The 14,778-nt window shown below is 43.4% G+C and overlaps 1 protein-coding gene across 1 annotated transcript in view; it reads right to left on the reverse strand.

Moving 5' to 3' along the window:
- The window catches only part of LOC126253086 (uncharacterized), a 246,575-nt gene that overhangs the window by 180,237 nt on the left and 51,560 nt on the right, over positions 1-14,778 (reverse strand). Inside the window, exon 2 of the mRNA XM_049954187.1 lies at positions 3,553-3,630. Coding sequence (XP_049810144.1) covers positions 3,553-3,630 — 78 coding nt within the window. The remainder of the gene's footprint in view (positions 1-3,552; positions 3,631-14,778) is intronic.

Below are 14,778 nucleotides of genomic sequence, written 5' to 3' on the forward strand. Positions count from 1 at the left end.
ATGTGTGAAGCTGGCCATTGGACAGATGGAGGTCAACGTCGAGGAAAGTGGCGTGGGATTTGGAGTAGGACCACGTGAATCTGATGGAACCAAAGGAGTTGAGGTTGGAGAGGAAATTCTGGAGTTCTTCTTCACTGTGAGTCCAGATCATGAAGATGTCATCAATAAATCTGTACCAAACTTTGGGTTGGCAGACCTGGGTAACCAAAAAGGCTTCCTCTAAGCGACCCATGAATAGGTTGGCGTACAAGGGGGCCATCCTGGTACCCATGGTTGTTCCCTTTAATTGTTGGTATGTCTGGCCTTCAAAAGTGAAGAAGTTGTGGGTCAGGATGAAGCTGGCTAAGGTAATGAGGAAAGAGGTTTTAGGTAGGGTGGCAGGTGATCGGCGTGAAAGGAAGTGCTCCATCGCAGCAAGGCCCTGAACGTGCGGAATATTTGTGTATAAGGAAGTGGCATCAATGGTTACAAGGATGGTTTCCGGGGGTAACAGATTGGGTAAGGATTCCAGGCGTTCGAGAAAGTGGTTGGTGTCTTTGATAAAGGATGGGAGACTTCATGTAATGGGTTGAAGGTGTTGATCTACGTAGGCAGAGATACTTTCTGTGGGGGCTTGGTAACCAGCTACAATGGGGCGGCCAGGATGATTGGGTTTGTGAATTTTAGGAAGAAGGTAGAAGGTAGGGGTGCAGGGTGTCGGTGCGGTCAGGAGGTTGATGGAGTTAGGTGAAAGGTTTTGCAGGGGGCCTAAGGTTCTGAGGATTCCTTGAAGCTCCACCTGGACATCAGGAATGGGATTACCTTGGCAAACTTTGTATGTGGTGTTGTCTGAAAGCTGACGCAGTCCCTCGGCCACATACTCCCGACAATCAAGTACTACGGTCGTGGAACCCTTGTCCGCCGGAAGAATTACGATGGATTGGTCAGCCTTCAGATCACGGATAGCCTGGGCTTCAGCAGTGGTGATGTTGGGAGTAGGATTAAGGTTTTTTAAGAAGGATTGAGAGGCAAGGCTGGAAGTCAGAAATTCCTGGAAGGTTTGGAGAGGGTGATTTTGAGGAAGAGGAGGTGGGTCCCGCTGTGATGGAGGACGGAACTGTTCCAGGCAGGGTTCAATTTGGATAGTGTCTTGGGGAGTTGGATCATTAGGAGTAGGATTAGGATCAGTTTTCTTCATGGCAAAGTGATATTTCCAGCAGAGAGTATGAGTGTAGGACAGTAAATCTTTGATGAGGGCTGTTTGGTTGAATCTGGGAGTGGGGCTGAAGGTGAGGCCTTTGGATAGGACAGAGGTTTCGGATTAGGAGAGAGGTTTGGAGGAAAGGTTAACTACTGAATTGGGGTGTTGTGGTTCCAGATTGTGTTGATTGGAATTTTGAGGTTTTGGAGGGAGTGGAGCTGGAAGTGGGAGATTGAGTAGATGGAAGAGACTGGGTTTGTGTGCAATGAGAGGAGGTAGAGGTTTGCTGGAAAGGTTGTGAAGGGTGAGTGAGTTGCCTTTCTGGAGATGGAAAACCAGGAGATTGGAAAGTTTTTTGAGGTGGAGGGTGGCATGCTGTTCTAATTTGCGGCTGGCCTGTAGGAGGATGCTCTGAACAGCCGTTGTGGATGTGGGAGAGGAAAGATTGAGGACTTCATTCCACATGGGAAAAATATATTTAAAAACAAAGATTATGTGACTTACCATACGAAAGCGCTGGCAGGTCGATAAAAACACAAACAAACACATTCATACACACAAAATTCTAGCTTTCGCAACCAATGGTTGCTTCGTCAGGAAAGAGGCTCTCCTTCCCTCTTTCCTGACGAAGCAACCATTGGTTGCGAAAGCCAGAATTTTGTGTGTATGAATGTGTTTGTTTGTGTTTCTATCGACCTGCCAGCGCTTTCGTATGGTAAGTCACATCATCTTTGTTTTTAAATATATACACACACACACACACACACACACACGCACACACGCACGCACGCACGCACGCACGCACCCACCCACCCACCCACCCACACACACACACACACACACACACACACACACACGCACAAAATCCGAGGTATGGTTAATTGTGACACAAGATGCAAACAACACAGATGGTACTGCCACCTTCTGCAAAAAAAATTATTTTCGTCCACTGTTACTAACTTATCCACTATTGACAGCTGTTAAAGAACAACTGACACATAATGAGGTACAATTTGCCAACTGCTGTGGAACAGCCAACAATTGTTACAGAACACCCAATGATAGTATAAGGAAATGTAAAGGGTGGGATGTGTAAACTGCATCTGTTGCATGGGAAGCTCGTCAAGTCAAATGTACTACTGTGGCCACAGTAATGGACGTGTCCAACAGTGTCACCTCATCATCACAAAAGGAAAAAAGGTTGCTGAAGGTGGAAATGGTAATTGAAAGCATGCTGGTGGTTGTAAACAGAACACCACATTGCAAGATGATCAATACATAGCCCTAGTGGTGAAAGGAAAGGGACATCTCACTCTTAGGCAGATCACTGCAGAACTTGAAACCGCTGCTGGTACATGTGCCTCTGCCAGAGCCATTTGCGGAAGTTATATCAGGCTGATTTGTATGCTTGAAAGCCTGTTAAATACATCTCACTTCAACTACACCATCACTGAGAAAGAGTTTATTGGTAAAGGTAGGGTGTTGTTTGGGATCAGCAACAATAGTCCAGAGTGATGTTCTGTAATGAACCCTGCTTCACTGTGGCAAATGATTCTGGCCATCAGCTAGTGTGGAGAGAGAAAGAGAGGAATATATTACACACCATAGAATGTCCATGAACATCATCATGGCCTAGGCATTGTGGTGTGGACAGGCATTATGCACAATGGCTGAATGCCATTGCATATCTTTGTGCAGGGTACAATTACAACACAGCAGTATTGCTGGGAGATTATTCTGGCTCTGGTATATCTCATTTAGGGGTGCAGCAGATCCCAACTTTCTGTTTATAGATGACAATGCCACACAGGACTGCTGAGATGTCAGACAGACTGGAAAGTGAAGATACTAAATATATGGAATGGCCTGCATATTCTCTGGACCTAAACCCAGTAAAGCATGCCTGGGAAGCTCTTGGCAGACTTGTTTTTCAATTAACATCACCTCCCAAACTGTGAAAGGACTGAAAATCACCTTGAGAGAGGCATAGGATAATATCCTCAATGATTTGGTAGCCAGCATTAATAACAGGTGCAACATGTGCATTAGTGCCCAACGAGAGCATATTCCTTACTGAGAGTCTGGTATCGACCATTGTATTGGGAGTCTAACCTGTGTCAAACATAAACATTATGTATGTCTGTTATCTATCTTTCCCATGTAGTGAAATCTATACCACTTTTTGTTATAAATATACCACTCCACCTATATTACTTATGTGCTGTGTTTCACATAATAAATAGTTGCCTGTGGTTATTCCTGTCCAACAATGTCTCTGTTCCTTAGTAATTGCCAAGGAGTGTATCTTTAATTTCTAAATAACCATTATACAAGCATAGGCAGCATCTTAAAACATTAATAAATTCTCATACCTGTTTATAGTTCTCTCTGTGACAAGTATGCCAAGCTGAACCTTGAATCTCAGGCTTGTCAAGTAGATTTTTCAAAACCTGAAATGGAAGAATAAATATGACATTTTGTATGTATGTAATTAGATGATCCATTCAGTTATACAATAAGTTTCATAAATAATTATAGAGAAACTGTTTAGTGTGCCTGAAGCTAATGATCTAAAATCTGTTGTAACACAATTGACTTCTAGGAAAAAATGCGGAACAAGGGTATTGAATGTAATCAAATTAATTTAGGTGATCCTCAAGGAATTGGTTTAGGAAATGAGACACTGAAAGTACTAGATTAATTTTGTTATTTTGGCAGTAAAATAGCTGACGGTGGCCAAACTAAAAAGGATGTAAAATGTCGACTGAATTTTAACAATAAACGTATTACTGACAATTGTTAGTAGCATGTATAAATTTCAGTGTTAGCAATTCTTTTCTGAAAGCATTTGTCTGCAGTGCAGCCTTGTAGTGAAGTGAAACATGGGCAATGCGAAGTCCAGACAATGAGAGAGTAGAAGCTTTTGAAATGTTGTGCTATGACAGAATGTTGAAGATTAGATAGGTACTAATGAGAAGGTGCTAAGTAAAATTGGGAAGACAATTACAGTAAGCACATTCAAATGAATGTAGGTTGCAGAAAGAAGATATCATGAGATGTTGAGGCTTACACAGGGTAGAGTAGCATGGAGATCTGTATCAAACCAGTCTTTGAACTTAAGAGCACAACAACAGTTCTCTCTATTACCAAATGTACTGTTCCTTGATGCTTCAGGGTGTGGCCTGTCAACTGTAACCTTCCTTTAGTCAGGATGAACAATGAGATTCTTTTCCTACCGATTCAATTCAGTACCTCTTCTGCAGTTATCTGATCTACCTATCTAATCATTAAAATTCTGCTATAGCACCGAATTTCAAAAACTTCTATACTGTTTTCTCTGTACTGTCCATTGTAGTCTCTCACTTCTGAACAATAGTATACTCCAATCAAATACTTGTATTAGACTTTAAAATATTTCTGCCTTTTGGAAGCACTTTTCCTGCTATTGACAATCCACATTTTATATCCTCTCAACCTTGGACACCATCAGTTATTTTGCTGTTCAAATACACACATCAAAAAAAGTTTTGCATCACCCTGGTTCCCAGAGCTCCTGATGATAGACATTGACTGGGGATATTGTATCATAGACACAGTCCCTTTGACTGTTCAGAGATGTCACTAAACCTGCCCAAAGATGTAAACAACCATGTATGAGCAGTGCCTATTAGACGGAGGGGTCTGACAACTGATCAGTTCCAGTCATTCCCCCAGGAAGGAGGTACATGGCTCGTGTTGTCTGTAGCTCAACCATGCCTACAGGGTCAATACTACGGTTCGCTAGCATCTGCACTGTTACTTTGTGCCAGGAAGGGCTCTCAACTCAGAGTGAACCAAAGCGATGTTGTTCGGACATGGAGGAGATACAATGAGATGGGAACTGTCGATGATATACCTTGCTCAGGCCACCCAAGGGCTACCACTGCAGTGGATGACTGCTACATATGGATTATGACTCGGAGAGTCCACCCCGATAGCTGAGTGGTCAGTGTGACCAATTGCCATCCTACAGGCCTGGGTTCACTTCCCGGCTGGGTTTGGGATTTTCTCTGCTCAGGGACTGTGTGTTGTGCTGTATTCATCATCATTTCATCCCCGCCTGGCGTGCGGGTTGCCCAACGTGGTGTCAAATGTAATAAGACCTGCACCAAGGTGGCCGGACCTGCCCCACAAGGGGCCCTCCGGCCAGTGATGCCAAATGCTCATTTCCTTTTCCATGGCTCGGAGGAACCCTGACAGCAATGCCACCATGTTGAATAATGCTTTTTGTGCAGCCACAGGACGTCGTGTTATGTCTCAAACTGTGGGCAGTAGGCTGGATAATGTGCAACTTCACTCCCGACATCCATGGCGAGGTCCATCTTTGCAACCACGACACCATGCAGTGCGGCACAGATGGGCCTAACAACATGCCGTATGGACTGCTCAGGACTGACATCACGTTCTCTTCACCGATGAGTGTCACATATGCCTTCAACCAGACAATTGTTGGAGATGTGTTTGGAGGCAACCTGGTCAGGCTCAACACCTTACATACACTGTCCAGCGAGTGCAGGAAGGTGGAGGTTCCCTGCTGTTTGGGGGTGGAATTATGTGGGTTTACGTACGCCACTGGTGGTTCAAATGTTCAAATGTGCGTGAAAACTTATGGGACTTAACTGCTAAGGTCATCAGTCCATAAGCTTACACACTACTTAACTAAATTATCCTAAGGACAAACACATACACCCATGCCCGAGGGAGGACTCAAACCTCCGCCAGGACCAGCCGCACAGTCCACGACTGCAGCCCCTTAGACCACTCAGCTAATCCCAAATGGCCCACTGTTGGTCATGGAAGGCACTGTAACAGCTGTACAATACATGAATGCCAGCCTCCGACTGATAGTGCAACCATATCGGAAGCATATTGGCGACGTCTTCTTCTTCATGGACGACAATTTTTGCCCCCATCCTGCACATCTTGTGAATGACTTCCTTCAGGATAATGACATAGCTCTACTAGAGCGTCCAGCATTTTCTCCAGGCATGAGCCCTACCAAACATGCTTGGGATATACTGAAAAGGGCTGTTTTTGGATGATGTGACCCACCAACCACTCTGAGGAATCTACACCGAATTGCCATTGAGGAGTGGGACAATCTGGTTGTGGTTAGTTTACCATGATGAATACAGGCATGCATCAATGCAAGAGGACATGCTACTGCGTAATAGAGGTAATGGTATGTACAGCAATCTGGACCACCACCTCTGAAGGTCTTGCTGTATGATGGTACAACATGCAAATTGTGGTTTTCATGAGCAATAAAAAGGGTGGAAATTACGTTGATCTCTATTCCAATCTTCTGTACAGGTTCCAGAACTCTCAGAACTGAGGTGATGCAAAACCTTTTTTGATGTCTGTAGTAGTACTCACCTACTACTTAGAGTCTTATAACACAATCCAATTTCCTCAGCATTACCTGATTTAATTCTATATTACATCAGCAATGTTTTCTTCCCCCCTCCCCCTCCCCACCCCTCACCACCCTCCCTCCCCCACAATCTTATAACCACTTTTGAAGGCACTATCCATTCTGTTTCATACATATTCCACACATATTCCATCTCTACCAGAATTATAGTGCCATCACCAGGCAGCATTTAAATATCTTATCCCTCAATATTAGTACCATTCCCAAAGAGCTTGTACAATGTACAGCTTGAATAACACTGGGGTACAACCCTGTCTCCTCCCTTGTCAACTATATCCTTCCTCCCATGCCTTTCTTTTCCTGTAACTGCTGTCTGATTTCTGTACAAGTTATGCAGAGAGTGGTCAGAAACAGTCTGAAATCTTGTAAGGGTGTTGCAGGGGAGGTTGTGCAGAGAAATAATTGTTAAGAAAAAAATTCGACATGTTGCGCCATTTCCCAGTTACTTGGCACTGAAGTTAGCCAATAAATTCATCGCACACACAAATTCAAGCAGCCTGCTGTAAACAGTGTCACCAACTTTGTTCTTCATTTGGTTCCCTAAAACTGAACAAAGTAACTTTTGCTCACTTAACTTAAATTTATCACTTCTCAAAAAGGCAAATTTTATCTGGCAATGAGCATTTCAACAAGTGCTAACTTACGGATCCACAGATGTCTGTCCATTACCACATTTTAGAGCATGCAACTGCTTGAATTTCTGCATGAAAATCTGATTGGGTAACTTCAATGGAAAATAACTTGAAAATGGCACAACATACTGAAGTTTTTCCTTAACCATTATTTCCCAGCTCAACCCAGCTTACAACACTTTCACAAGCTTTTCAGACTGTTTCTGACCAACCTCTACAATATTTCACTCCCTGTATTTGACCCATGGACCAATAACTTTAATGTTTCAAAGTCTGTCCTCCATTCAATGTTGACAAAAGTGTTCTCTAAATCTACATATGCAATAAATGTAGTTCTGCCTTTCTTCTACAGGGTCCAGTAACATTAATGTCACCATCACCTATATTCAACGTCATTGTGCAGTAACCACTCACAGATAACAAATGGCAGCACTAGCAGTGGAAGGTATATAAGGTGAGTCAGAAGGGGAAGGGGAGGAGAAGATGTGTAAAAAAGTATATACCTGTGAGACATCATAGAGTGTGCAACGATTTCCAACTACTCTTCTTGTTAGTGATACTGGGCTAGTCAGATCTAGTCGTTTGACAGGGGCCTTGCATGCCAGTGCCCCCTCACGTGGCACCAGCCCATGTACGCCAAAGCTAAGCTAAGGCAGACAGTAGGCTCGTACCTATGTCTGAGTCACAAATATCTCAAGTTTCACCTTCTTCTACATCTTCTATGGAGTCCTCAGTTGCTTCCATAGCTGACAGGGCTTCAAGTTTCCCATGCAACCAAACTGTACATTCATCTGATCACATCCCACTCACATTAATACATGATTCACAAACACAAACTCATGGTACAATAATGAGGAAATTCAGTAAAGACAGCAAAAAGGACAACAAGCACCAGTGTCATCGTAACTGCCATCTGCGTCATGTCTGCTGTACAGCGAGCTACGTTAATTTAAGTATTAACTGTATTTTTCTTACTTGTCACTTCTTCTTCCATGTGTTTTTGCTTTTAGGAAGCTTTAATTGTCGAGTGCTAGTAATAGTGTTCCATAGATTTCGTGTTTGTTTTGAATACAGTCAGAGAGATTCCCTTTAGTTAGCCATAGTGCCAGTAGTGCTAGTGTTTGTTTTCAATACAGTCCAGAGACAGGTAGTACTATTTTCATTGTTTTCTACAAGAAGTGTCTAGTAACCACAGTTTAGTCAACTACCAGCTGCCTCTAGTGAATTAGCAGTCTAGTTGAAAGTTGATTAACTCTTTACAGTAAATTGATTTCTTAGGATGGATAGGATGTGTGACTGCTGTGAACAGATGCAGGAGGAGTTGGCCACTGTTCGCGAACAGCTGAACGTGTTGATGGCCGCGGTCAGCCGTTTTCAGGCTGCTGCCTCAGAGTGTGGCGGCAGTGGGGAGTCTGGTGCATCTCATGGTACACCCCATGCTTCACCCAGTCCCTGCTGTCGAGACATCTTCGTGGGTACCGGGCGCGGTTGGGGCACCCTCTCCCCAAGGGGAGTGGTGGGTTCAGTGGTGTTCGTGGCGCATGAGGCGGAGTGTCAATGTGGAGGCTGGCCGTGTGGCATCGCCTGCTCTGCCTGTGAGTGGACATGTGGCCGCTCCTTCAGCAAGGTCCAAGCGGGCACACGGTGGGAGGGGTTTATTAGTTATTGGGAACTCCAATGTTAGGCGGGTGATGGAGCCCCTTAGGGAAATAGCGGAAAGGTTGAGGAAGAAGGCCAGTGTTTACTCTGTCTGCTTGCCGGGGGGTCTCATCCGAGATGTGGAGGAGGCCCTGCTGGCAGCGATAGAGAGCACTGGGTGTACCCAACTGCAAATTGTTGCTCATGTTGGCACCAATGACTCCTGCCGTCTGGGTTCAGAGGTCATCCTCAGTTTGTACAGGCGGTTGGCGGAGTTGGTGAAGGTGGAAAGCCTCGCTCGCGGGGTGGAATCTGAGCTAACTATTTGTAGTATCGTTCCCAGAACCGATTGCGGTCCCCTGGTTTGGAGCCAAGTAGAAGCCTTAAACCAGAGGCTCAGATGATTCTGCGGAGATCTGGGGTGCAAATTTCTCGACCTCCACTATCGGGTGGAGAAATGTAGGGTCCCCCGGAATAGGTTAGGCGTGCACTACATGCAGGAAGTGGCTACAAGGGTAGCGGAGTACGTGTGGAGTGCACATGTGGGATTTTTAGGTTAGAGAATTCCCTCCCTAGGCCCGACAAGACGCCTCCTGAGACGCGGCAAGGTAGGCGTAGGCAAAATGCAACAGGGAATAACAATATTAATGTGCTAATATTAAACTGCAGGAGCGTCTATAGAAAGGTCCCAGAACTGCTCTCATTAATTAATAAACGGTCACAATGCCCACATAGTACTAGGGACAGAAAGTTGGCTGAAACCAGATGTAAGCAGTAATGAAATTCTAAACTCAGATTGGAATGTATATCGCAGAGACAGGCTGGACAGTGAAGGGGGAAGAGTGTTTATAGCGATAAAAAGTGCAGTAGTATCGAAGGAAATTGACGGAGATCTGAAATGTGAAATAATTTGGGTGAAGGTCACGGTTAAAGCAGGCTCAACATGGTAATTGGATGTCTCTATAGGCCCCCTGGCTCAGCAGCTGTTGTGGCTGAGCACCTGAAGGATAATCTGGAAAATATTTCGAGCAGATTTCCCCACCATGTTATAGTCCTGGGTGGAGATTTTAATTTGCCGGATATAGACTGGGAGACTCAAACGTTTATAACAGCTAGCAGGGACAAAGAATCCAGCGAAATTTTTTTAAGTACTTTATCTGAAAACTACCTTGAGCAGTTAAACAGAGAACCAACTCATGGCGATAACATATTAGACCTTCTAGTCACAAACAGGCCCGAACTATTTGAAACAGTTAACGCAGAACAGGGAATCAGCGATCATAAAGTGGTTACTGCATCGATGATTTCAGTCGTAAATAGAAATATTTAAAAAGGTAGGAAGATTTTTCTGTTTAGCATAAGTGACAAAAAGCAGATTTCAGAGTACCTGATGGCTCAACACAAAAGTTTTGTTTTAAGTACAGATAGTGTTGAGGTTCAGTGGACAAAGTTCAAAACCATCGTACAATATGCGTTACATGAGTATGTGCCAAGCAAGATCATAAGAGATGGAAAAGAGCCACCATGGTGCAACAACCGAGTTAGAAAACTGCTGCGGAAGCAGAGGGAACTTCACAGCAAACATAAACATAGCCAATACCTTTCAGACAAACAAATATTACGTGAAGCGAAATGTAATGTGAGAAGGGCCATGCGAGAGGCGTTCAATGAATTCGAAAGTAAAGTTCTATGTACTGACTTGGCAGAAAATCCTAAGAAATTTTGGCCTTATGTCAAAGCGGTAGGTGGATCAAAACAAAATGTCCAGACACTCTGTGACCAAAATGGTACTGAAACAGAGGATGACAGACTAAAGGCCGAAATACTAAATGTCTTTTTCCAAAGCTGTTTCACAGAGGAAGACTGCACTGTAGTTCCTTCTCTAGATTGATGCACAGATGACAAAATGGTAGATATCAAAACAGACGACAGAGAGATAGAGAAACAATTAAAATCGCTCAAAAGAGGAAAGGCCGCTGGACCTGATGGGATACCAGTTCGATTTTACACAGAGTACGCGAAGGAACTTGGCCCCCTTCTTGCAGCAGCATACCGTAGGTCTCTAGAAGAGCATAGCATTCCAAAGGATTGGAAAAGGACACAGGTCATCCCCATTTTCAAGAAGGGACGTCGAACAGATGTGCAGAACTATAGACCTATATCTCTAACTTTGATCAGTTGTAGAATTTTGGAACACGTATTATGTTCGAGTATAATGACTTTCCTGGAGACTAGAAATCTACTCTGTAGGAATCAGCATGGGTTTCAAAAAAGACAATCGTGTGAAACCCAACTCGCGCTATTCATCCACGAGACACAGAGGGCCATAGACATGGGTTCCCAAGTAGATGCCGTGTTTCTTGACTTCCACAAGGTGTTTGATACAGTTCCCCACAGTCGTTTATTGAACAAAGTAAGATCATATGGACTATCAGACCAATTGTGTGATTGGATTGAAGAGTTCCTAGATAACAGAATGCTGTATGTCATTCTCAATGGAGAGAAGTCTTCTGAAGTAAGAGTGATTTCAGGTGTGCCGCAGGGGAGTGTCGTAGGACCGTTGCTATTCACAATATACATAAATGACCTTGTGGATGACACTGGAAGTTCACTGAGGCTTTTTGCGGATGATGCTGTAGTATATCGAAGGGTTGTAACAATGGAAAATTGTACTGAAATGCAGGAGAATCTGCAGCGAATTGACACATGGTGCAGGGAATGGCAATTGAATCTCAATGTAGACAAGTGTAATGTGCTGCGAATACATAGAAAGAAAGATCCCATATCATTTAGCTACAATATAGCAGGTCAGCAACTGGAAGCAGTTAATTCCATAAATTATCTGGGAGTACGCATTAGGAGGGATTTAAAATGGAATGATCATATAAAGTTGATCATTGGTAAAGCAGATGCCAGACTGAGATTCATTGGAAGAATCCTAAGGAAATGCAATCCGAAAACAAAGGAAGTAGGTTACGGTACGCTTGTTCGCCCACTGCTTGAATACTGTTCAGCAGTGTGGGATCCGTCCCAGATACGGTTGATAGAAGAGATAGAGAAGATCCAACGGAGAGCAGTGCGATTTGTTACAGGATCATTTAGTAATCGCGAAAGCGTTACAGAGGTGATAGATAAACTCCAGTGAAAGACTCTGCAGGAGAGATGCTCCGTAGCTCGGTATGGGCTTTTGCTGAAGTTTCGAGAACATACCTTCACCAAGGAGTCAAGCAGTATATTGGTCCCTCCTACGTATATCTCACAAAGAGACCATGAGGATAAAATCATAGAGATTACCGTATTTACTCGAATCTAAGCCGCACTTTTTTTCCAGTTTTTGTAATCCAAAAAACCGCCTGCGGCTTAGAATCGAGTGCAAAGTAAGCGGAAGTTCTGAAAAATGTTGGTAGGTGCCGCCACAACTAACTTCTGTCGTCGAATATATGTAGTGCTACGCAGGCATGCTTCGCAGGCACAAAGACAAATACTAGCACCAAAACCTCTGCGTCAGTAAATAAATAAAAAAAAAAATGTGGAAGACAAGCTTTTTTTTCTCCGCCCCGAGTTTCGACCACTGCATTTTCATACATTATCCAACTAAGTAAATACAAATTCCGTATTGTTCCTCTTCGAACGTAGCAGCATTTCAATGTACTACGAAAATCCGACTGGCAAGACTGTTTGGGATATTTGTCAATATGGCCAGCTCTGCTTTCTGAATTTTTTCCTAACTGTGAGGAGAAATGTCTGCTAATAGGAACTTTTATGAATTGTGAATCACATGCAGTATTCTCTTCACCATAAGAATAATACGAATATAAACATTTTGCCATGTATTCCTTCGTGTTTGCTGCTATCTCATTTAAATCCTGTCCGCCTAATAAACTACGAAACTAGAGTGAGACAACAGCAGACGCGGAAGAATATACATACCATGTCATGTTTATATTCATATTATTCTTATGCCTAATAGTGATACAGTCAGAAATGAAGCACGGCAATTGATTAGATTTTTAAATCTAAGATGACTCTAATTTCTGTGCATAATGTAATGTACTAAAGAGGCATCTGCAAAGATTTTCAAACGGAAAAAATTTTCGCTAAATTCTCGTTCAGAACATCTTCTATCATATGCAGTCTATTATTTGGTTCTTGTTGATCATTATCAAAGAAAGCAGCAGTGTAAGTAGCAACGAATAGCAGTCTCTTGCCATTGTTTCGCTAATGAGACGATCCCTCTCTTTGTTTTTTTTAATTGTAAGCGGCGGTAGCGTGCACAAAAGCAAGCCATGCCGCGAGCGGCGACAGGCCGTAAACCCTCAATTTCAGAATGCGACAAACAATGCATGACACAGTACAGTAATACATTTTCAGCTCTGAGTGACGGAAACACCTATAACAAAGAGAACTGCACTTGTCAGATCAAAGAAAAATAAGCAATCAATTCAAACCAGATGAAGCACGTGAAAAAGGAAGGGTACCCGTATAAATACGGACTGAGCACCTGACGCATAACAACGGCTACCTGGTAAAGCTTAACTGCTAAGCTTATGACTCGAACCAAACTACTACAGCTGTATCGTCATTCATTCAACCTAAATTGTGTCTCATATTACAATGGACCAACTTTGTTTCGATTTGGAAGTGCGGCCTAAAACTTTTCTCTCCCCTTGAATTTCGAGTCTCAGATTTCAGGTGCAGCTTAGATTCGGGAAAATTTTTTTTCCTCGATTTCGAGTCTCATGTTTCAGGTGCGGCTTAGATTCAAGTGCGGCTTAAATTCGAGTAAATACGGTAGAGCCCACATAGAGGCATACCGACAATCCTTCTTTCCATGAACAATACGAGACTGGAATAGACGGGAGAACTGATAGAGGTACCCAAGGTACCCTCCGCCACACACCGTCAGGTGGCTTGCGGAGTATGGATGTAGATGTAGGTGTAGAAGAGCCAACAGTGACCTCACACCTGGAAGAAGCTTTTACATATCAAAACAAGATTTCTGTTCTGAAAAAGAAGGCCTCTGCAGTGTCTTCTCTGGGAAACACAAAACAACAACCAGTCCAAGAAGATGAAAATGGAATGAAAACTGATCCCATTTCCAATGTGCCAATCTCCAACCACTTTCGTGCACTTTCTGATGATGAAACTGATGACAGTCTCACACCATCTGTTCCAGACCAAACTCAGACTGCCAATTCCTCCAAACCAGAATTGCCAGAAATTCTTTCATGAATTACAGAATTGCAATTTGCAACCTAAATACCTCAAATGTGGTCAAGCTCGCAAGACTGCATAATGCATGAAACTGCTAAATGTTGCACCACCTTGTTGAAATTGCAAGGACAGTCATACTGCCAACTACCAGAAATGTCTGTCTACTTAGAGATACTTCAACCCTACAATAACCAGAAGGCCAAGATGAGGAGATCTCCAATCCAAGACAGATGGGAAAGGCAAAATCCTCCTTCATCTAATCCTTACCAAACAAACTTACATTATTACCTAAAATGAAGGCTATCATGTCCAATCAATATTCAGCCCCTACTGATCGCAAAGTTGGCTGGAGCCACCTACTAACCCCTTCTCAGTCTCAAAGTAACAATCGGACTCCAGACGGAACACCAGCAAATATCCGCCTGACATCTGATTTATTCTTGGAATCAAACAATATAAAGTCCAAAAACTGATCCTGACCACATAATCCTGCCTGCTGACAAAGGCTCCATCACTGTTGTTTTGAACTGCCATCACTACCTGGCAGAAGGACTCTGCCAGCTGTCAGATTCATCCAGCTACAAACCCTACCACAGTGACCCTATTCCAGAAATCCATCAGCATCTCCAGTCTCTCCTACA

The sequence above is a fragment of the Schistocerca nitens genome, chromosome 4, assembly GCF_023898315.1.
Source record: "Schistocerca nitens isolate TAMUIC-IGC-003100 chromosome 4, iqSchNite1.1, whole genome shotgun sequence".
Classification (NCBI taxonomy): domain Eukaryota; kingdom Metazoa; phylum Arthropoda; class Insecta; order Orthoptera; family Acrididae; genus Schistocerca; species Schistocerca nitens.